General features: G+C 43.2%; 1 protein-coding gene across 1 annotated transcript in view; it reads left to right on the forward strand.

Moving 5' to 3' along the window:
• The window catches only part of LOC128264158 (unextended protein), a 128,035-nt gene that overhangs the window by 24,112 nt on the left and 79,292 nt on the right, over window positions 1-24,631 (forward strand). Inside the window, exons 3-4 of the mRNA XM_052999520.1 lie at window positions 12,405-12,593; window positions 12,645-12,860. Coding sequence (XP_052855480.1) covers window positions 12,405-12,593; window positions 12,645-12,860 — 405 coding nt within the window. The remainder of the gene's footprint in view (window positions 1-12,404; window positions 12,594-12,644; window positions 12,861-24,631) is intronic.

The following is a 24,631-nucleotide window of genomic DNA, read 5'->3' on the forward strand; positions in this document are numbered from 1 at the left end:
ACCCTACCCTCTCTGCCGCAGGCTTAAGAATTCGATGTATACGCTGCTCGCAGGACGCTCGTTGTTAGTCGTCCTGGGGACCTCGTTGTCCTTGTTCTGCCTCCAGGTATCTCGACCGGCTCTGCTCCTTGTTGGCGACTCGGTAAGCTGCTGTTCTGGGACTCTAGCGATGGACCGCTGAGCTCTCAACGCATACGCCATTCGAGACACCAGCTGAACAAACGCGCGTCCTTCCGGGCCTTGTACAGTTCCTGCAGAACGATCAGGCATACGCCGGAGTTCGCCAATGCAGTCCTTGTAGGCAGGCAGTAAGTTCTAGAAAACTTTCCTTCTGAGCCCACGGTTCTTCGTCGAAGGACTCTATTTGTCTCTGTCGGACACGAAGGGTGGGATGCCAAGCTGAAATCGCGACAGAGGTTGGGACAAAGCGCCTGGACTTAGCCGTGTGATGCCGTAAGGACCTCAGCTACCTGTGTCACAATTCGGAGACTTTAGCTCTAAGTCCCGAACGTCTCGACGTAGCGATCTTGTTTCCTTCATGACTCCGCACGGCTTTACTTGCTCCTTCACGTTGTTTCACTGGTTACTGGTTCACTTGATGACTGTTACTTGTTGACTTGGTAGAAATCGACTGATCCAGCTTCCTGCGCTCGGCCGGTTTATATAGGCATCCGTTTACCGCTAGTTATCGGCGTCTCCTTGCATCCTGGTCCAAAGTCCATGATTTTACCGTTCGACCTTTCGCCCTCTGCGCACGGCACCAATATCAGGGTCCAAAGTCTGGTGCCGTCCCGTTACTTCCTTCTGCCCACGGCCCTTCGCCGCTCTCTTCTATTGCTGTCCCTCTCGGACTCTCCTTGTCCTTGTCTGGTGCTCAGTGCACCACTCTCTCTCGCCGCACTACCGTTACTAATTCGCCGCGTCACTGGTAACTGGTAGGCCACTGCTTGCATGCGCTTACTCTGCTTGCTTTCTAACTTTTGGGGAGTCATTCAACTCCTCACATTCTCCCCAACTTCGGGAATGAAAAAGAGACTCGCTGTTCTCTCTGCCTGGGTATACTCCACATTCTGACATCCTTCCCTCGACATGTCTTCTCCTCGCACTTGTCCTCGTTTGCTTGTAGTCTTCTAGTCGACACGCTCCTCCAGACGGTTGCCACGACGCTCACAGCTCCTTCTTGAGTTCCACAGCGCCGATCCTCCTTCCAGATTTTGAATCTCCCGCCCCCGTAGACTTTAAATTCCCGCCCAGACGTTTCCCCCGTAGACTTTCGAATTCCCGCCCCAGACGTTTTCCCCGTAGACTTTTGAATTCCCGCCCCAGACGTTTCCCCCGATGACTTTCTCGATCTCCATGACTTGTCTTTTTTGTCGGATGGTCATTCTACGTCGTGCCGATCGGTCTCCAGTCGTTATCGGTGTTATCGATATTCTCCCGTGTGACTCTCTGTTGTCACTCTCCGCCAAATCTATCGGTCTCCAGTTGTTATCGGTTCCGTGTCCCAACGTGGCGTTGCCACCCTATGCATCGATGTTCCACAGTGTGACTCCTTGTGCCGATATTTCCAGTATTTTGTGCCCACCGATCGACACTATCGTCTAGTGCCAATTGGCCGCCATGAATCGAAGTGCCCCCATCCCTTGTTTATAGTGACTTCGCACAATGATATAGTAAGCGCAACCTCCCATCTATTTCTTGCTTACGTATTGTGTCTTTCCTTCAAAGCTTGGCCCAGGACTGCAGAGTTGACCTTTCCTGCCCTTGGGGCCGGGGTCAATAACCCTGCTAGGTTCACCACTTTCTTGCGTCGTTCTGCGTTTAGTTGGCAAGTGGTTTGTTTCCCTGCGACCCCGGTTTTCATGTATATCTCTCATTTCAGATTGCCGGATCAGCTGAAGTGCATTCTATGTGTGTGTATTTTCCTTTTTTTTTTTTATTGTGGCCGTTTATGTGTGTGCGCGTCATTTTCGTGTTTTCCGGCTTGGTATGCTAATTAATTTAACTGTGGCCGTTTATGTGTGTGCGCGTTATTTTCGTGTATTTCCGGCTTGGCATGCTACGGTAAAGCTCTCGAGCTGTACCGTCGCCCCTCTTTCCTCGGGAAACAAAGATCTGGTCTTGGTCTTCCTCGATTCGTACAGAGTCTGCCGACGCTGCGGATTGTTGTTGGCCTGCGGTCTTTTCGGTTTCTTGTTCTGTGCATCACCTTATTCTTCGCGGCGTATTAACGGATGACTCTGGCTTCATGCCCGACGCAGAATCTGTTTGCCTCGTTGTCTGGGTCGCTGTACCTCCTTGTTTCCTGCGTTCTATACAGACTCTGGGACTTGTGCCCGACGATATAGTCCGTACTTTTTGTCGTTGAATCCTCGTATTATCCTGCGATCTATATAGACTCTGGCATATGCCCGACGCTATAGTCCGCACTACTTGTTGTTGTTGCCTGCTTGTGTTGTCTTGCGTTCTATATAGACTCTGGGACTTGCCCGACGCTATAGTCGGCACACTTGTTGTTGTTGCCTGCTTGTGTTTGTTGTTTAAGCTCACTGACGTGGACGGTTCGTTCTTTTTGTGTATCCTTGTGGCGGATTCTACAAACGACTGGTGAAGCGAAGTCTATTACCGTGTACGGTCCGTCATATCTCGGCGCTAGCTTTGCCGCGAAACCCTCGGCTGCCTTTGACAAATTCTGCTCCTTCGCCCAGACTGTGTCCCCTATTGTTGGATTCCATTGCCTCCTTCGTAGATTGTAATGCCTGGCTTGGTCCTGAGCAGCTTTCTCCATGTTCCGGCGCACAGTTTCGAAGATCTCCTTCATCTTATTGGCCTTATCTTCAGGTGTTTCCGTCTGCTTTCCTGTGCCGATGGTTTCCCTGACGTACAGGGCGCTGAGCAGTCGAGGCTCTCGAGCCTGCGTGAGGAAACACTGGGAGTACCCTGTTGATTCCGACGTACTTGAGTTTACCGCTAGCATAATCTCCGGCCACTTCTCGTCCCGATTCCTCTGGTTCTGTCCCGCAAACTGCGCTATCATGGTTTTAACTGTTTGGTTTGCTATTTTTTTCTCCTGCGGTGTATATGGTGCTGTGAATTGTTGCTTAATGCCCATTTCGCTGAGGAATTTTTTGAATGCGCGACTGGCAAATTGAACTCCATTGTCCGTTATTACCACCTTTGGGGCTCCGAACCTAGCGATGACTCTTTCTCGGAACGCCTTTTAAAGTGTTTTTGCCGTTGCTGCTCGCAGTCGCATTTCCGTATGTGTGCTCAGGCGTCCCTATGCATTCCTGGCCAGTAATATCAAGCTGCCAGCCTTGCAATTGTTTTCCGGCTTCCCACGTGTCCAGCGGCTGGTGAGTCGTGATTCTCCTTCAGGACTGTCTTCCTCAGCCCCCGTGGGACACAGAGCTTCCATGCTGCCACGTCTTCGCTGCCTGCTCTGTGCGGAATATGCCTGTATAACGCGCCTCCCTCTATGAAGTAATCCGGAAACTTCTGTGGCTGTGTGTTAATCTTCTCACACATATCCTTGATCCAGCTGCATGTTCCCTGCGTGTCCTCCAGAGTTTCCTTGGCTAGCCTCAAGGCTTCTGGCAGAGGCTGTCTTGACAGTGCCTCAGCGACCACGTTAAACTGCCCCTTCCTGTACGATATTTCAAAATCATACTGCTGCAGCTCCAGGGCCCACCTCGCTATTCTTCCTGAGGGACTTTCGATGCTGTTCAACCATTTAAGCGCCATATGGTCAGTCACCACTTTGAAGTGGTATCCTTCCGGATTGCCCACACGATTGGTTGGTGCTCTGCAGTCCATGCCCATTTCGTGTCCTTCCGCAAAAGGTCATTTAGTGGTTTCACTTTTCGCGCAAAGTCGGGCACGAATCGCCTGCACCACGATGCTACGCCCAAGTATTGGCGCAGTTCCCGGATGGTTGTGGGTGGTTCCAGCTCGGCTATGGCTGATACTTTTTCGGGATCGGTGCAGGTAAAGCAGTTCGCTTCTGAAGAAATGACATTTTTCGGGATTTATCCTGAGGTTTGCCTGTTTAAGGCGTCAGAAAACTTCTCTCAGGTTCCTTCTGTGTTCTTCCAGTGTGCGTCCGATCACGATGATGTCGTCTTGGTATGCAAACGCGTGTGGTGACATCTCCGGTCCAATGACCTGGTCCAGTGCTCTCTGGAAAGTCGCCGAGGCGGAGTGTAAGCCAAATGTCATTACTTTCCACTGGAAAAGCCCCTTTCCTGGCACTGTGAACGCCGTGAATGGCCTGCTTTTTTCCTCTAGAGGGATTTGCCAGTAGGCATCTTTCAAATCTAGGCTGCTTATGTACCTTGCCTCCCTCTACTGGTCCAAGATGTAATTTATCCTTGGCATTGGATAAGCATCTTTGATCGATTTGATCTGTCTAAAGTCGACACAAAGCCTCCATTGACCTGTCTTCTTTTTCACCATGACAATCGGTGAGCTGTACGGACTTCTCGAGTGTTCTATGAATCCCTTCTCTAGCAACTCGTCGACTTTCGCATTGATTTCCCCTTAAACCTTTGGGTTTTTCGGGTAGTATCTCTGTTTGATTGGCTTGTCGTCTTTCATGGTGATACGGTGCTCGGCTATGTTGGATGTTGCACTCATTGGTCGAAATTCTGCGACCTCCTGCTCTAGGAATTTTTCAACCTCGCATTCGTCAGAGGTGATTTGCACCACTGCCAATGAAAATTTTTCCTCGAGCCATCCGTTGTGCCTTCTCCTTTATGGGATCACCACTGTATGTCCAGCACACTTAATTTCGGCGCCGACTCCTTTGAGGAAATTCCATCCTAGCACCAACGAGTCTACCACTCCCGGTAGGATCAGCAGGCTCATGGGCAATCGCTTATTGCCAAACTCGATCTCTACCTCGAGCTGTGTGCTTATTCCGCTGCACCTGCCATCGTAATCTTTCCGTCAGCAGCCAGTATATCCGCCAGCTCCTCGCTTATAAAGCTTGCTGTTGCTCCGGAGTCGATTGTGGCTTTGTGTGAGTTTCCGCCAATCGTTACCGCTGCGGATAACTGCTGCTCTTCTTCGATCAATTTGCCAGCTAGTTTGGAGAGACAACAACTTGCGACCGCTGCTCGCCTCTCTGCGGCTGGGATCGCTGGCCATTTCCCGATCTCAGGCATCACTTTACACTCCTAACACCCACCTTGCCCGATGTCCGTGACCGCCACACCGTCTATATGCTTCGTGTGGGTTCACGATGTGTGTCTGTGACCTGTGGGCTCTTGGTGCTGCGCTGGGTGGTCTCTGATTGATATTGGGTGGCCTCCATAACGTGCTCTGGTGGTTGTAGGTGTTTGGAGTCCATTGGCTTGGTCCGTCGATGGGTGCTTGGTGTCCGCCTTTTTCTTCGCACCTTCTACACGTGACTTGTTGTGGTGCTGTTGCTTTGCTTCGCGAGAATTTGTTTTCTTGAATAAATGCTTCTCGCTCTTTCTTGAGTTCTTCATACTCGTCAGCCAGCACCATCAGAGACTTTAGATCGTCTAACTTATACGTCCTCAGGGAAATCCTCAGATCAGCTCGAGTGTTTCCTTTGGAGTGTAGCCGAGTGGTCTGCATGTCGACCATATAGTCCTTGAACGACTCTCTGAAGCCATGTTTCCTTTGTTTGACCTGATCTGCGAGCTTTGAGAAGAATCCCCTTGGCAGGAAATACGTTTGGAAACTGTCGCTGAACTCTCCCCCATGTCCTCCAGTGTTTATTGTTTGATATAAACCACTTTAGGGCCTTGCCTTGCAGCAATTCTGGCACGGCTCGGGGATTGAGGTTAAGGTTCAAACCGTATGCGTTTGCTGACCATTCTACTTGCTCGAGAAACTCCAGCGGTTTCTCCGTGCCGTCAAACTTGAACGACCATTCCCTGAATTGCTTTGCGACTTTTGCATAGTCTGGTGCGCTAGGCCTTTGCTGTTCTGGTCTTCTTTCTTGACTTGGCCCCCTGGATCTTCCTGCCTCCTTCATGCTCTCCACGCCCAGGCTGGCTATGAGCTGTTCGGCGTCTGGGACTTGCCGCTTGAGCCTGGTTTGTCGTAGATTTCCTCCAGCTCAGCCCAAATTTCAGCCATTCCTGGGTAGTTTTGAGTTTTCGTGACATATTGGCTGGCTGCCACCTTTGCGAAATCCTCTTTCTTGAGGAGTTAGATCCAATTTTTCCCCATTTCTGTTTTTTGCTGAAATTCACTGTCAGGACAATCACGTTGGGCGCCAGATGTAACGAACTGATTTTCTTTGTTATCTGCTCGCTACGAATATCGTGCGGCTAGCTCAGAAGATGTAAGTGTTCGTCCCACCAAATTTATATAACGTGACCGCCCTGTTGATCAGCTAAAACGCACAGAAATATTGGGAGAAAACAGTGATCTTTTATTCGCCGACTTGACCCTCGGCCTGGGTGGTGTATTGATAATGTAGAACTATGTTCTGCCGTCGTCTCCTTCCCACGTCGAACGTCTCGTTGGATCGTGCTGGCTGCGAAGTGGGGTCTCCCTCGCCCTCGTCTTCTGCTGCCTTTGGCTCGGCGGGTTTACAGGGATTAGGGATGCGTCACCGTTCCCAGACTAGGGTGAACAGGCATTGTGCTCTCAAGGCGTACGCCTTTCGCAGCCGCAGCCCCCTGTCTCTTGCTTTGTCCCGGCCGGTCGCACCGGACGTCGGCTCAGTTTCTACTTGACGGTTCAGGCGTACGCCGGAAGCCGCCAACGCAGTCCTTGGGTCAAACGCCAGGCTTAAGAATTCAAAGTACACGCTGCTCGCACGACGCTCGTTGTTCGTCGTCCTGGGGTCCGCGATGTCCTTGTTCTGCCTCCAGGTATTTCGACCGGCTCCGCTCCTTGTTGGCGACTCGGTAAGCTGCCGTTCTGGGACTCTAGCGGTGGACCGCTGTGCTCTCAACGCATACGCCTTTCGAGACACCAGCTGAACAAACGCCCCTTTTTTACCGGGCTAGTCGCACCTTGTGCAGTTCCTACAGGACGATCAGGCATACGCCGGAGTTCGCCAATGCAGTCCTTGTAGGCAGGCAGCTAGTTCTAGACAACTTTCCTTCTGAGCCCACGGTTCTTTGTCGAAGGACTCTATTTGTTCAACTCTGCCGGACACGCCGGGTGGGATGCCAAGCTCAAATCGCGACAGAAGTTGTGACAAAGCGCCTGGACTTAGCCGTGTGATGCCGTAAGGACCTCAGCTACCTGTGTCTCAATTCGGAGACTTTAGCTCTAAGTCCCGAACGTCTCGACGTAGCGATCTTGTTTCCTTGATGACTCCGCACGGCTTTACTTGCTCCTTCACGTTGTTTCACTGGTTACTGGTTCACTTGATGACTGTTACTTGTTGACTTGGTAGAAATCGACTGATCCAGCTTCCTGCGCTCGGCCGGTTTATATAGCCCTCCGTTTACCGCTAGTTATCGGCGTCTCCTTGCATCCTGGTCCAAAGTCCATGATTTTACCGTTCGACCTTTCGCCCTCTGCGCACGGCACCAATATCAGGGTCCAAAGTCCGGTGCCGTCCCGTTACTTCCTTCTGCCCACGGCCCTTCGCCGCTCTCTTCTATTGCTGTCCCTCTCGGACTCTCCTTGTTCTTGTCTGGTGCTCAGTGCACCACTCTCTCCCGCCGCACTACCGTTACTACGGGCGAATTCGCCGCGTCACTGGTAACTGGTAGGCCACTGCTTGCATGCGCTTACTCTGCTTGCTTTCTAACTTGTGGGGAGTTATTCAACTCCTCACACTTTATTTCGCACCAATACAACTGCTGTTGCCAAAAAAAAAATTTGGCTCAACTTCATAAGAACGCACTATGCACCGAACTTGAATTGGGTTGATTGTCAGCAGAAGGGATAATTTGACTTTTCCTTTTTGTGGCTTATTACAACAGGAGAAACACTCCTTCGTTTTGTGCTGTTTGCTTAAACATAATAGGTATAGCCACTAACCATACACTATATAGACTGGTCATTTCATTCAACGAATTTGGACACAAAAACTTTTTATCGGGAGGCCCCCGGTGCTCTCAGCAGCAGGCCCCTGCACTTCGTGTGCATTCGGGTATTTTGCTCTCTCATTCTTATTCTCATTTTTATGCTCGCGCACTCATTGCACGAGTTCAGTCGTTCAGTCGCAGACGGGCGCTTTTTGAAGAAGGCTGCCCTGCGCTTGAATTGGTATTCATACACGGGAGCATGTGTGCGTTTGTTTCATTTCGGCGCATCAAGAATATTTTGTCGTTTGCCACTTTTCAAACTTGGTACCCTAAGAATATGGGCGTATTTACTATTGGGTTATGATAAAAATATGAATATTGTATGTTATAATATATTTTTTAATATTTCAGGATACATTTTATTTTTGTTTACAAATTCAAATCAGTGGTAGCAGTAAAATGTTTTACATATATGTGTATTTGAAGTAATAGAAATTAGTCCACTGAGATGGGAACATATCGCAGTCGTGTCACTTAAAGCACCGACTGCTCTTCAGGGGTTGAAAAACTTCAAACTAAATCAGCTTGTGTCGATGTTTTGCGAGCGGTTGGTGCCTGCATACCCTACCGACGATTGCTTTTAAGGGGAGTGGGATTTTAGGACACTTGTTTTAAATGTTATGTTTAGTGATCTTTGGTTGATTTATTTTTTAATGATTCGCAGTGTAATTTTAATTGTCTTTAACAATTGTAATTGTCTTTAAACAATTCGGTATAATCCAAGATATTGGTACAATTAAAATTTAAAATTATTATCATTAAAAAACCATTTAATCAAAAAATGCGGAATTTTATATTTGTTCCTTTTACCTTTACAAAAATAATAAAAGTATTTTATTACTTATTACATTTTTAAAGACAATTAAAATTACACTGGGAATCACTCTTTTCGCAGACTCCACGACTCGATTTAACCACGACCTAGTACCCGTTGTATCTCAGCGGTGTAGTCTCAGCCTTGCAGACTTGTCGTCGTTCGGTGTCTCAACTTTGCGATCTTGATCCAGCACTCTGCAATTTTACCTTGCTACTGGTCTCGCGTACACGCACTCGCTACGCTTGCGCCGCCCTGTGATGGTCCAGTTATTCCTCTCCTCCAGCTCGCGTGATCTGGTCCAAGGTCCACTGCCGCACCCTTAGTTCACGGTGCGTCCTCTTTGTGCAGGTCCGAAGTCCGCCAATTTACCGGTCGACCTTGTTGTCCTTGCCGTGTGAGGGTCCGATGTCTAGCGCGGTACCTTTAGTTCACGGTGTCTCCGCTTTGCCCGGGTCCAAGGACCGTTGTTAATAGTTTGACCTTGTTGCCCTTGACTTCTCCGGCATTCTCGGCTCCTTGGCTGTTGCTATTCAGCTGCATTGGGATTTCCCCCATTCTTCGGAAACGTGATGAATGTGGTGATTTCCCCGACCCTGATGTTCGTTCATTCAAATGCCCCGCCAGACTCGTAATCCTCGTGATCCCCAGACTGTTCCCCGAAAGTCTTCAACTCTCCCTAAACTGTTCCCGTAAGACTTTTTCCAGACAGCGCCCTGAAAGACCTTTAACTTTCCCAAGTTTTTCCAGATAGTTCCCGCCCAGGCAGTTCCTTGTGTTTGAAACCACCATTTCGATTCCCGTATGTATCGATAGTGGGGTCGAGAATTGTCATTGTTGTAGGCGTTATCGTCATCGTTTTCCTTGTCGTAGAAATACAGTTTTTTTTTGCACCCATCGATCGCAGCTTTCGATCGACCGCCTACTGTCCAGGCGCCCCTATCCCTAATTTTCTTAATGGCCTCGCGGTTTTGCGTAAAAACTGAATACGGTGGGTAAATTTGATTCTGGAGACTTTTCCCTGACTAACGCCTCTTTATCTTTCCAGCTTCACTATGTTCATGATGCCCCTGCCATGTCTCGGGATGCTGGCCCTGAACCGCGAGCTTCGGGAGACCCTTGCAACAGCAAGTGACCTCTCGCGGATTTGTTTAGCGGGTGCATTAGCGGTAGGCGCCGCCAGTCGATGGCCTCGATCGCCTCTCACATCCTAACTTCCTCCTTCTCCTCCTTCGTCTTGTCCGGCAAACTGGGCGACCATAGTTTTCACCGTTCGGTTGGCCCGTTCCGTAGGATTGTCTTGTGGCGTCTACGGGGCTGTGAATTGGTGCGGCACTCCCAATTCAGCCTAGAACCGCTTGAACGCCCTGCTTGTTAATTGAAGCCCGTTATCGGTGATCAAGACCTTCGGCACGCCGTACCTTGAGATAATCCTTTCCTGGATTGCCTTTTCCGGCATCTCGGTGGTAGCCCTACGCATCGGCACTATTTCCGTCCACTTCGAGAACCGACCTACGAGCCCCCTGGAATGTTGCTGATGCCAATGCGTTGTAATGCCTTTTGGCTGCCTCCAACGGTATCTGTCAGAACCCGTCTTTTTAATCGAGCCTGTTAATGTATTTAGCTTCCCGCAGTTGGTCCTGGATATAGTTGACCATCGGCCTTGGGTATGCATACTTCACGGACTTTGCGTTAATCTGCCTGAAATCCAAGCACAGCCTCCATTTCCCGGTCTTCTGCCTCACCATGACTATTGTTGAGCTGTACGGACTCCTTGACGGGTCGAGGCAGCCATTTTAAAGTAGCTCGTCTACTTTGGCGTTGATCTCGCCCTGAATTTTTGGATAGTACCGCTGTTTGACCGGCTGATCGTCCTTCATGGTGATCCTGTGTACTGCCACGTTTGACGTGCATTGCAGATTTTCCAGGCTCTCCAACTCGGTCTTTAAAACTGGTCCACATCCTTTTCCGAAAATCCCTTCGAGGTTTCCACGACTGCTGAATGCCTATATGAACTCAACAACAAAGCTAGTTTAATACGGTCCTTCACCGTCTTCAACCATTTCTACGTTTTGTCTTCCATACAACATATAGACTGGTCATTTCATACAATTTGGACACAAAAAAATTGAAAGCGGGAGGCCCCTCGGGCTCTCCCCGGCACTTCGTGTTAATTCGGGTTTTTTGCTCTCTCATTTTTATTCTCAATCGTCGGTAGTGTATGCAGGCACCATCCGCTCGCAAAACATCGACAAGAGCTGATTTAGTTTGAAGTTTTCTCAACCACTGAAGAGCAGTCGGTGTTTCAAGTGACACGACTGCGATATGCCCTGTTCCCATCTCAGTGGACTGATTTCTATTAATTCGAATACATACATATTTAATTTGTAATCAAAAATAAAATGTATTCTGAAATATTAAAAAAATATTATAACATATAATATTCATATTTTTATCATAACCCAATAAAAAATACGCCCATATTCTTAGGGTACCAAGTTTGAAAAGTGGCAAAAGACAAAATATTCTTGATGCGCCGAAATGAAATAAACGCACACATGCTCCCGTGTACGAGAATGCATGATCACGCATACATACAAAGACCAATTCAAGTGCAGGGCAGCCTTCTTCAAAAAGCTCCTCTCTGTGACTAAACGACTGAACTCGTGCAATGAGTGCGCGAGCATTAAAATGAGAATAAGACAGAGAGCAAAAAATCCGAATGCACACAAAGTGCAGGGGCCTGCTGCTGAGAGCACCGGGGGCCTCCCGATAAAAAGTTTTTGTGTCCAAATTCGTTGTATGAAATGACCAGTCTATATGTTGTATGGTTAGTGGTATAGCCCAAGCCTTTTTACTTCATAGTATCTGTGCAAAGGTGTAAAGGATTTAAACTTCGGGCAGAACGCTCTTCTTCACTTCGCGTCCTGCTTAATGAATGCTTCTAATATCAATAAAGGTGCAAAGTAGCCGCTATGACGGCCATTTAAAGCAATTGAATTTGCTGTCTCACCTTTTCAAAGTTTAGTCATATTGTTTACTTCGAGCCAAGTGAAACACAAGGTCATCCAGAATTTCAGAGTCGGCGTTGGACTGCAAGACATTACCGATTTTTCGAGCCGATCCTTAAGAAGCTGAAGCTCTTTTTTATAGTTCGTCGCAGACAATTCCAGATACTCAACCATTTTTAATGGGACAACATTTTAAATGGATGAATTTAATGAGCTCATCAATGCAAGTGTCCGATTCGATTAATGTAATTAATGAATTAAACCAGCTGGTCCTCTCCGTATATTTTCCGCAGAACTCCGGTAATTTCAACGAAAGCAACTTATTTGTTCGGAGCGTGGGGTTCGGCCGTTGTTTAAAATCAAAGCGTTTCCTGTTGGTTACAGGTATCTAATTGGCGGAATCTCGACCCCATTGTCTATTCTCTTCTTTTATCAATAAAAGAATTTAATTTGATAGTTTAAATATGTTAGTGAATTTTGATTTGGGCCCTAAGCTAATATCTATAAAAAAAAAACCTCAAAATAAATCAATATTATTTCTTATTTTTTTAGCATAGCAAAGCCGCAACAACAAAGCCTTTAGAGCATCAAGGAAATTCTGATTGTTTGAAAATTAAAACACACGAACCCTTATTACCGGTTTGGGTGGCAATAATCGTTATTGTAACATGTCTATGCTTTTCGGCTTTATTCTCTGGACTTAACTTGGGTTTAATGTCAATGGACCGCACAGAGCTAAAGGTGATACAAATAACTTAATTAAGAGCACCTTATAAAATTTTAAAGTACTAGATACTGCGGAACACTGGCACAGAAAGAGAAAAAAAATATGCATCGAAAATTGCACCGGTTCGAGATCAAGGTAATTATCTTTTGTGCAGTATTCTCTTGGGTAATGTGTTGGTTAACTCAACCTTTACCATTCTACTGGATGGTTTAACTTCTGGACTGTTTGCTGTTATATTCTCCACGTTGGCCATCGTCCTTTTTGGTGAAATTACGCCACAGGTAAGTTTTAAAAAGTCAAAAAAGCTTACTAACTTTAAGGGTCCAAGTCTATTATAATATTATGTAATGAATTCATAGCTACTTTTAAATAAAACACTTTAAGAAGATACATTTGTTTTCGTCAATACCTTTTTAAACCTTTGCAGAAAGGACTTTAGTTTTGGTCAAATTTTTGTAAGGTAGTGGACAAGAGAATTGCGAAACCTACTATATATTCTTGATCAGATTAACTAGGTGGTAAGAAAGTTTTGTCCGTAGGGATTACCTTAAAAGCTAGATACTTATAACTATTTATTTACTTAAGTGTTATTATTTGGGTAAGTGACATAACGCACTTCGTTATAACGTCTTTTGAAAATGTCATAAAATCAATTCAAATCTTTTTAGGTTAAGACACAGGCAAAAAAGATTTTTGGACCCGGTACTTTTGACTTTATTTAAATAATGGAAGAGACGAACCTAGTCAGCTCCGTCGGTTCCAGGGTCTAAGAAGGGTATGCAAACCTACAGTCATTCTTGGAAGGTTGATTGTCTTCATGTATCAGGACAACTGGTCATTTTCCTCCTCAGCTATTCATTTAGGGCAGTGATCAACACGGCCCTACGGCAGCAGTGATCAGCACATGTCTCGGAGTGACATGACAGACTCTAGCGATTTGTGGACGTTTTGAAAAAAACTTGCGCTGCCTAAGATTAACTTAAATCCGCATGTCAACTCGCAAATCTTCAGCTTATATTGTTTCCAAGATCTCGACGATTATACGGTCGGAAATGACTAGATCGACTCGGGTTTATGGGTTATGTTTTACGAAAATAATAAAAAAATTACTATCTGCAAAGCGTCTAAAAAAAAGTGCTCTAACTGCTGACATGTCGAAGGGGGGGTTACTTACGCTTCCTTACACATGTTACATACTTTTCACCTAGCGAAAATACAGCAAGATTTTTTTGACACCCTTATTCATAAAACTACAGGGGAACCATAATTTTCGGCATAAATTACATAATGTGAGTTAAAAGAATGATTTTGATTTCGATATAAAAAAATCAAACTTTTCTTTATTGAGCAGGAGTAAGAACTGATTTACTTAGGTTAAACAATTGTTTTTTATAGCTACGTGTCGATCCATCGCTGCCGCTGTTGGTGATTCTGCTGACGTACTTTCATATTATTGGTTGCTGCTCTTGGTCGCCGTTGCCGTTGACCAAACTTAATTGTAATTGGCGCACGTGGCTTAGTTCGTTTGAACTTTATTGAGGGCATTGCATTGCTGTTTGTTGTGCAATCAATGCTTACTCTTTTCTTCTGTCTGGGAATTTGTGTTATTTTGGGTGTTAACTCTTCCCTCCTTAAACGCGACTGTCATCGGTCGCAACGTAGTAGAGTACAAGTCCGGAATGCGTGGGCTTTTCTTGCGTTTCTGGCGCGGAAGCTGGTGTACTTTCCGTTGACCTACGTCTTCGTAGGAGTTCCGTGATTGATCCTGTTATAAGTAGTAGTAGGATGATGGCGGATCCGTAGCTAACGGAAGATTCTATGGTTGCCTTGCTTCTTACTTTTTCCAGCGCTTTTGTGTTATTAATGTTGAGTTCCTTGGCCTTTTGTAGTGAGAAAAAAACTTAATCCTTTCTCCAAATAGTTGGAATAACGGAGGTTCTGGTTTGACTGCGTTGATTTCCCTTGACTTGAAGGTGCTTTCGCCAATATTTACAGTCGAATTACGATCTTGTATTATGAAAGAGCCTTGCAGTTGAAGAAATTTTTCATCTAGCGAGACTGGTCCATTGAATTTGTTCAGCAGAATGGTGCCTAGTAGTATTTCTTCGAAATCCGGTATATGTTGATTGTTGATCATCTTACATTCTGGTTCTCGAAGCGTTTACGCAAGTATCATTGCTTAAATCGAACAGATTTTTTGAATTACAAATTGTCTTATCAATATAGGATTCCCAAGATTTAATTAATTCAAATAATTGTCTCATACATTCTAAAAATTTGTCATATTTTATATCATTGATTATTTGGGTTTTTTATTGCTTTAATTTTTAAAGTTCTACAATTGTCTAGTTTAATGGTTGGGGGGACTAATAATTGCCATTTGTGGCTAATTTGTCTCGAGCAAATTCTAATAATTCTTCTATCTTAAAAAATAGGTTGTTTTCTTCTCTCAAAATTTCTTTTTCGTTTCTGTGTTCGTAAGTACAAATGAATTTATTGTGTTAGATTTGGCCCATGTAATTGCGTATGTTATTTGGTTATTTCTTCTTTTATTTATTGAATTTTATACTATAAAATGTTTTTTTTTTTTTTTTTTTTTTTTTTAATTTCAATTTTATTTGTTTTAGTATCCCGACGATATAAGACTAAGTCATTTCAGATTCATCGGTCACTTTATGATTGTTACATTTAAACTTAAATACTTTGGGATTCGTACAATAAAACTTAAATACTAGAAGTACAATTACATTACATTACGTTACAATAACAATTTAACATTTTAACAAGTTACGGTCACATGAGTAAAATAAAGAAAGGAATTGAATTTAAAACAAAATGAGATTAACATTAAAAATTATAAATTATGATTAAAATAAGAATAAGAATTAGCTTGTGCCCTTTAAATAGTTTATAAGTACGTTTTTAAAGTGCGTTTATTTTCGTATAGTTTTAATATTGTTTGGGAGGTTATTCCAATAGCGAACAGTCTGTATGAAAAAGTGTTTTTCCGTCATCGCCAATTTTAATCTTTTGCAGACAATGTTGTTTGTTCTGGCAGACGAAGCCAGTTGCACATGTTCAATTAGGTACTGCGGCTCTTTTTTAGTCAGAAGTTTACGCAGGAATAAGAGGGTTTTTAACTTAATCCATGATTCAAAGCTTAGTTCAAAAATTTTGTTTGAGTAACATGTTATGTGCTCCCTGCGGTTTAAATTAAAAACATATCGCGCAATTGAGTTGAAGGCAATAGTTTTCTCATGCTTATGGCATCACAGGAACCAAATACTTCAATTCCGTAAAACAACGTTGGAATTATGCAGGTTTTCGCTACAAGCATTCTGATATTCTGTGGTATAAGGTTTCTGGATAAGGAAAGCTGCCTGAGCATGCCATATGCTTTTTCTGTGGCTTTGTTCACATGGTCATTCCACGTTAAGGTGGAATTAAATTCTATTCCCAGATTTGTGGCTCGTTTAACAAATTCTATTTCAACATTTTTTACCTCAATCTTTGGAAGACAGTTAAAGTCAATTGATTTTTTATAAATTAGAATGCACTTTGATTAGGATGGATTGAGTTTTAACCCGTTCGCATCAGCCCAATCATTTATTTGTTTAATTTCATTGTTGCTAATTCTAATACACTCACTAATTCGACTTAGGGGACGGCTAACATATAACTGGGCATAATCTGCATATAGGTGCACATCATTTACTTTCTGATTTACAATTTCTTCCGAGCTCTGGATAACTTTCAATAGAGCATTAGTAGCATTAGTAAGTTGGTTAATTTTTTGATTAATTAATCTGTTAATTACTACTTGTCTTTTGTTGTTTTCTTGCTGCTCATTTATCTTATCTTCTAAGATCTGATAGTCGTGGTGATCTGCTGATCCCGCCAGCCATTTCTATGAAGTACATATTGCTTCTATTGCCCTTTTTTTTGTCTTTTTTGAATTTGGAGTATGCGTTTGGATCTGTTTTAGTTCATGGAATAGAGATGGGTGTAATGAGATGAGATGAGTGAATGAAAAGGTTCTTCAAACCTTATATATATATATATATATATATATATATATATATATATATATATATATATATATATAAGGTTTGAAGAACCTTTTCATATACATATATTATATATATATATATATATACTATAAGAACATATACATATATTATATATATATATATATGTATATGTTCTTATAGTATTTTTATGTATGATTTTTCCGTTTTGTGCTTTAACGGTGGTCGTTTTATTTTCCGCTACCTTCTCGGCTTTGCACCTAGGGGTAAGTTTAGTTCGTAACCTTTTATCTATTTTTACGTGGACAGTTTCACCTGGTTTAATTCAGAATTGTGGTATTCGATATCGGCTGTTTGATTATTTTTAATTTTCTGTTTTATTTCTTCTCGTTCTTTTTATGTCTTCTGCTGAACTGGAGATTGGGCATTTGAAAAATATGTCTATGGGTCTTTCTTTTGTTATAGAATGGATCGATTTATTATATTCTAGAACGCTTTGTGTTTTTTGAGACACCGCATGATTTCGGATAGGGTTGAATGAAACCTTTCTATTTGTCCGTTACTTGACCATGCGTAAGGAGCAGTGGTGTGTGCTGATATTTTGAGTTCATCTTCTAACATAAACTTTATTGCTGCTGAGACAAATAGACGTTCGAGGGTAAATATTTCGTTTGGTTGGGACTCTGAAGTTAAGTCGTCTATTTTCTTTTGCGTAAACCTTACCTTGTATGATTTTAAATAGGAAGGGTAAATGTTTTGAACTTTTCCCATTACCAAAAGGTGCAAGCTCAGCGCACGTGGCTAAGTTCGTTTGAACTTTATTTAGGGCATTGCTTTGCTGTTAGTTGTGCAATAAATGCTCTCTTCTTAAGTTTGGGAAACTGTATTATTGAGGGCATTGCTTTGCTGTTTGTTGTTGTGCATCCGATGCTTATTTTTTTCTTCTGTCTGGGAAATTGTATTATTTTGAGTGTTAACTTAGTATTAAAAAGAAAAACTAAGTAACCCTCTTGTGTTTTGATTGGAAAGGTTAAATGAGGAGCCTAGTTTTTTGAGACAAAGAGGATGTAAAGAGCGGTGAGGATGGCCCTTCAACGGTATTAGCTTCGTATTCTTGCACAAATGCCGAATCAATATTATCATCCAATCTTAGTAGCATTTTAGCGACACCTAGGATCGGCAGCTACGGAGGGTTCCACGGCGATAGCCAACGACCTACGGCGACTTTTACAATTATGGAAATCGGGCTCCGATAGCATAGGGCTGGAAAGCTGCGATTCGGACGCCAAAACCAAATCCATATTTTAACTGCAGTTACGGATTACTTCTGCAACACAGCCCATTCTGAGCCACCTAATTTCAAATGCGATGCTTTCCTCACTGAAGTAGCGTAAGCCACTTTTCTGTTTGCAATGCCATGCAAACTATGGTAGAATAGCCAAAGCACTTGGCATGAAAATTGTTTTTACATGAATGGCAGGAAATTCAAGGCAGTCCAGTCGAGATAACTTTAACATTCACAAAATTATAACTACTATGGAACCCTCATATATATTCAACAAGTTTACTCCTCCATTTAACAAAGAATTTTTTGCTTCCAAGGATTAAATGTTTAAATTCAAAAAGACAATTTTTTATAAACGCTATTTTCCTGTGGAACAATCTACCTCATAGTATTAAGCCAATCAGGAGCGCAAATCAGTTTTTGGCAAAAGTTAAAGAATCTCTTGAGAATCAAAATAGTAACTAATTAGAAAACATGAACAATTAATATTTATTTAGGCTGTTGGGTCAATGAACTTTTTCACTAACGGTAACCTTTGTGAAATAAAGTAAATAAAGTTAAATAAAACCGCACAAATTTCCATTTTATTATGCACTAAGTTTATTCTAAATGGTCAAGCCTTATTTACAAAGCTTAATGCTAATGTTTGAGATTAGTTGGTTGGGCAGGCAGACCGAATTGTCTGTGCCTTTAAATAGCGAAAGTGAACGAAAAGAATAGGCAGGCGATCTGCGACAGTGCCGTCAGCGAGTGAGTACAAACTCAAACTAGACTAAATAGATTCTTGCCGTGGACAAAGGGCCAGGCAGCGATTGGCGACAGGAATTCAAAAAGGAGTAGCATTAACAGCAATTGAAAGAGATTCACGCAGGGCAAATAGCAATGGCAAAAGCAAGCATCGAGAATGTAATTTACGTTAAGATTTTGAGTTGAGCATGACCGAACAATTTCCCCCCGTTGGAAGACCAGGGCTTTCAACCAGATCTTGCTTCGGCAGCACGCACAACTTGCGGACAGCTCTTCGAGATGTTCCAGTTGATGTTCGTATCACTGCCACACAAGCAACTACATCAGATCCAGGCAACAATTCAATGACCCTGGCTAATGGTCATTTAAGAGGAGGCAAGTTCTCGTTTTGAACAAGGGCGATATCGTTTACTTGTAGCGCAGGTTTGGAGATGGGCCACTTTGACCGTTGCTGCAGCAGGGTTAAATTCCTTTCACGCCACCGTGAACAGAAGATTTGCTGAAAATAAGCAATTCTCTGCCAGCAGTCCAAACGGTTAAGGTGCAGCTTTGTGACATAAGGCTCAGAGTACAACACCAGCGGTGCCAAGAAAATGTGTAGGATTTAGCACCTCAAGAGCTGCCGTATTCTCGGAAATAGGGAGTAGAGGTCCTGAGTTGGTAATTGTCGCAATGTGGCAAACGAGTGTACGTAATTCACCGAACGATGGGCCAAAAGAACGATGGAAATGAAATTTGGCCGTTTTTACTGCAGCCTCCCAGAGGCCTCCAAAGTGAGACAAACGAGGGGGAATAAAACTCCACTCAATTGAATCTTCCAGGCTTGAATGTGGGGGCCAGGCAGGAATTAATTTTTCTGCTCAGCCAGCTCGTTTTTAGATCCATACCCGTGCAGGCTTGCCTCTGGTGAGAATAAACCGCTTCAATGCTCCCAAGATTGCTTGCGTTGAAAGATCCTGAACAAGGTCCAGGTTGATCGCTTTTGTCGCGAAACAGATAAAAACGGAAACGTACGTTTTCACAGGCACCTTGCTTCGAACTACGATTTTAAAGTAAAATGGCCCGCAGAAATCCAGACCAGTAACCATGAATGTTGGTGCTGCATTTACACGATCCTTAGGTAGGTCAGCCATTAAATGTTGAGATAATTGTGGTTTAGCTCGGAAACTTTGACGTTGCCGCCGATACTGTTTTCGGCCTCCAATCGGCCAAAATTGAAGACGAATGTTAGCGAGCAGCGCTCGCGGATCAGAATGCAAATATTTCCGATGCACGTGTAGCTGGATGCTGGCGTGGTAGTAAGATAGAATGCTGCGCATTGTAATCCAAGAACGAAAATAATGGGCGTGGTCTTTCCTTTTTTTTAGGATATAACAAGTTTTCTTTTGGAATAAGTTATTTTTAGAGTAAACGCAGTAATTTTATTGAAAAGAATTTAAAAAACTCTGTAATGAAGAAATCTATAATTTCGTTTTAATAAATAATTAAAATTTTTAAAATATAGGCAAGGTCGGGCTGATCGCGCTTTCGAGCAGCTGCACTTGAGCTTGAATTAGTAATCTAACATTTGTATGCGAGCTAAGGCAAAAAGAATGCCGTTAGTTGAATAGATTTAAGTTTTTTTGCACTTTGCCCACTTCTGTGTTAGGTTTTGACTTTTTTGACTAAAATTGCCTTAACTTGCTTTGAACGAGGTCCACGTATTGACGGTTTCATAAATTCGAAAATGGCAGTCTCCTTTGCACTCTTTGTCGCCTCTGCTTTCCATATGCTGAAAAAATCGAAAATTGCAAATTTGAGGTTGGAACCTAAAAAGTTTAATTTCAGAATAAATGCGCAAAAGTGCACTTTTATACTAACAGAATAGAAAAGTAATTGAATAATCTACAACATGTAACAAGTTTTAGAGTTTGAAATTGTTTGAATCACTTTGTAGCTCTATTTAAAAAAAACAAACCACAACAAGCTTTTATTTTTTTTGGGGTTTTAGCTTACACAAAATTACAGGGACACCACAATCGATAACTACAATTCACGTTTACAAACACATATTACAAACCATTATTGCTGGACTGCATGCCAAAAAATTGCACTTGAATTGGTTTTTTTTGCTTCTTTTTTAGAGTAAAATATGGAAGAGAAATTTACGACTTAACAGCGCTCGCTTCAAGTTGCACAAACATCTGACTTTGACAGCTAATAGCTTAACAGTAATGCGCTCTGTTAAAATTTTGTGTTTGCAACATTTAAGATTAGGGTTATTCCTATCCATCGCGATTAAAAAAAAATATATTTAACGACTTTTAAAAAATGGGTTTTGGCCAAAAAATGTGGTCGTTGGCCCCATAGTGCGATGTAATTTGCCGCTTAGAATGCAGCCTCCGGTAGTCATCAGCCAATTTGCTCATTTGGATAATTATGATAAGCATCTGAGTGCCCATTTTAACATCTTCGGCGTTGAGACCAGGACATCTTATGCGGTGAACAAATTTGTATACGTATCTTAAAGTGTGGGTGATCTTATCCACTTGTTGGCGACGCCGACCAAAATGCGCTTTCTGAGGTCGGGAAGAGTCTTCACAAGCAAACAAGATTCAGGCCAACCGTGCTGATTCTTGAGAAGAAATTTTGGACCCTGAAACAAAGGGCAGATTCCAGAAGCTCGCTCGGGGAAGCACCTTTTGACAAAATGTACATGGCGCCAATACATGCCACTGGATAGCTCTTGATCGACAATCCAGCGATCTCATCAATACCATCATCATCTCTGGCATTGACAATCCAGTATTCGAGGCGGATGAGGGCGACTAGAACCTTCGGACCAGCAAGACAATTATGTGTATGCAAGTGACAAACGAAAATCCGAGCGAAATGTGATTTACTGGGCTGTTACAACAGGTGCTTCTCAGCTTCTTGGATGTCCGCAATGTGCAGATTGCCTCCAAATCTGTTGAGTGAACATCCTCAAGAGGTGTCAATAAATGGCCTTAGAGTTTTTACTTGTCACTGGCTTGGCTTTCTGAAGATAATGAGATTCTTCGATGAATGACTGTTCCTGCACACTCCAAATAATGCTGTACGAAACTCTTCTGGTGTTAAAGATGTGCCTAGGCTTCCAGTTTCGTCGATATTTTGGCAAAACGAATTGAACACGCAATCGTACATATGCAGCGAATGTACGAGCTGATGGTTTCTAACCGCTGAATAATATGGTTGTGCTGAACTGCTGTGCTGAATGTGCTCGTCCTTTGCTCCATTTTGACTGCTTCCGACGACTTGAGGCGAGGTTAGCCAAGTGGCGGATAACATGATATGATATGTATGTAGTGGCTTCCCGCGGTACAATATCTGGTGGGTTATCTTTACTGAGCACAGATTTTCACTGGCAACTTACAGTCAGATCCTGAATCTCCGATTTTCGATTCCTGACGAACGCTGAAAGTGTCACCGAATGTTGTCTTAACCAGTGAATAACGATTTGTAACTCCGTCCAGAATATATGCTTGACCTTCGCATACAATTGTGCTAAAAAATGCGCACCACACCAACTTGGGCAGAGATTTTTTCTTCGCCGGCGCCACTTTAGATTTGCTAGTCAAAAGATGAACGGCGATATTTCGCATCGGTATATGCAACAGCCGTAAGCTTGGATCGACGAGTCGCAGAAGCCATGTAATTACAGCTGCCGAGGCTTAGGTTGCAAACAACAACGAGGAATTGACTATAATAATACTACCTGAATTGATTCACGACATTTTCTCCACGCCATGTGTAGGTTTTGTGGCACGCTTTCGTCCCAACTGAGTCCAGCAAGCCATAGTTCTTGAAGAATTACATTTTTACACGAGCTGAGTCCTTCGCTGTGTGACTTAAAAAAAATCAGCATGATTATAATGCCATTTTGTTGCATCCACCAGTTGCAAGAATGACGTATAAAAAATTCTTCTATTCCGCGTGATTCCCATCGAACGACGGCAAAGCCAATCTTGGAAGTCGAGATGCGAGTGGACATGAAGTTGGTGCCGATATACGTTCCTCGCCGAGGAATAGTTAAATCGCTAGCTCTGTGGTCACGTAGTCCATAACCGCACGTCTACTGCCCTCGATGTCAGCTGGCGTCGCTTTATTTTCGCCTGATTGATCTTCGACCATTCCCTTCTAGCGAGTAATCATCCGCCTGATGCTTGCAGGTTTCCATTTCATGTCTTCCACGATATCATGATAATGAGTTTATAACCAAACTATACCTAATCAGCAGGTTTTTGGCCAATCGTTAAGTCGGTTAAGGGCCTCCGTCATCGCTAGTAACATCTGACATATAGCAGTTCTAAGTCATCTGCGTAGGCAGAGTTGAGAATTGAGTTCTTTCTCATGTTGTTCATCTTGATTAGCCAGAGCAGTGGCGATAGGACCCGCCCACACAAAGCGTTGAATGTAAATGCTATTAAGGGAGCTCAGAATGGATTCGGCGTTTAAATGGTTGGATATCAAAAAATTTGGGCATCGTGTGCTGTTTTTGACTTTTCTATGACGTACCACTTCGTGGTACGCCGTCTTTGTTGATCTGCCCTTTTGGTATGCGTACTGCGCGTCCGATAGATGCTGCTGTTCCGATTATTCTCGGACATGAATATAGATTACTATTCGGCTTAGATTCCTTCGCTAGGATGTGACCTCTTCTACTGGTTTTGGTTTGAATACAACTTTGGCTTCCTTTCATGAAAGCGGATCATGTGTCAGTTTGATGCTTACCGTTGTTTGTAGCATTGCCGGGATACTGCCGTCTGGCCCCGCTCATTTAATTCTTTCAATGGTTTTGATATCCCCCGTCGGTGTTCATTGCCCAGCACCCTGGCCTGCCATAAGTGCTGGCTTTTATCGAAAGTTTCCTGGAAAATGCGTATCCACCAGTGTCTCTAGGAATTCTTCCACTGTCATCGTTGCTGCGCCTTCTTGTTTGTTTTATAGTGCTAGTCTATTTCTTTGCTAGGATCCTACTTAGTCTAGCCGTGTCTTTTATATCTTCGAGCGACTCGTAGTAATTTCTCCAAGAGTCTTCTAAGAATTTCTTTATATGGCTCCTATTCCTTGGTAGCATGGCTGGTGTTGTACGTTTGGCGTGCTTTCATCCTAAGAGTACATAAGACTTTGGTCCACCATGGTGGGTGCTGTTTCCTAAAGTATGAAAAGTTGCACGTCTCCCTGTATGGATTGTTGGTGAGCTCCTCTACCTCCTTATCCAGAGCTGTCAAAAAGGACTATACACTTATCCTTCTTTTTCTGACTTTCGAATGGAAAAATGTTACCGAATTTGTCCTAGTTTGTTCTATGGGGGTTACGTTTCGATATTTCAAGGAAGATATACCTAAGAATTTTTTTTGGCACTATCCATTTAGCGACCTTATATTTGCTCAATTCCGACTGCATCAGCTTGATGACAGGCTCGTGGGCCATGTAAGCTGAGACTACCGCCATCGCTGTCCCATACGAAACTACGAATCTTGCGACTGCCAGATCCGGAGTACTAAGATTGGAACATAGAAGTGCGTTATAGTTATTCTTTATAATTATACTTGCCTTCGTCCTACCTGTCAAGTTTGTATAAAAGAGTGTTAGACCAGAGTTGCAGTTGGGTGTCGTGTCCGGGGTTTTAGTCGCCGATGACCATGTCGTCCAGCAGCTTGTTGGTGTCATCGACCTCATTTCTGATTTTCAGTTTAATTATTCGATAGTTCCTATGGCAGCTATACGATTGTTTCTATACGAGCTAATTTCTATAGACGTCCGATTTTGATGAAATTTAAATAGTAATTCTGAAATAATTAACTATTACTATGTGTCGAAGAACTAAACAAAAAATTAAAAAAAACCAAAGTTATAATTTTTTTTTATTTATTTTTATGATTTTTCCTATGGGAGCTATATGCTATAGTCGTCCGATTTTGATGAAATTTAAAAAGTAATTCTGAAATATTTAACCATTACTATATCT

The sequence above is a fragment of the Drosophila gunungcola genome, unplaced genomic scaffold (assembly GCF_025200985.1).
Source record: "Drosophila gunungcola strain Sukarami unplaced genomic scaffold, Dgunungcola_SK_2 000059F, whole genome shotgun sequence".
Taxonomy (NCBI): domain Eukaryota; kingdom Metazoa; phylum Arthropoda; class Insecta; order Diptera; family Drosophilidae; genus Drosophila; species Drosophila gunungcola.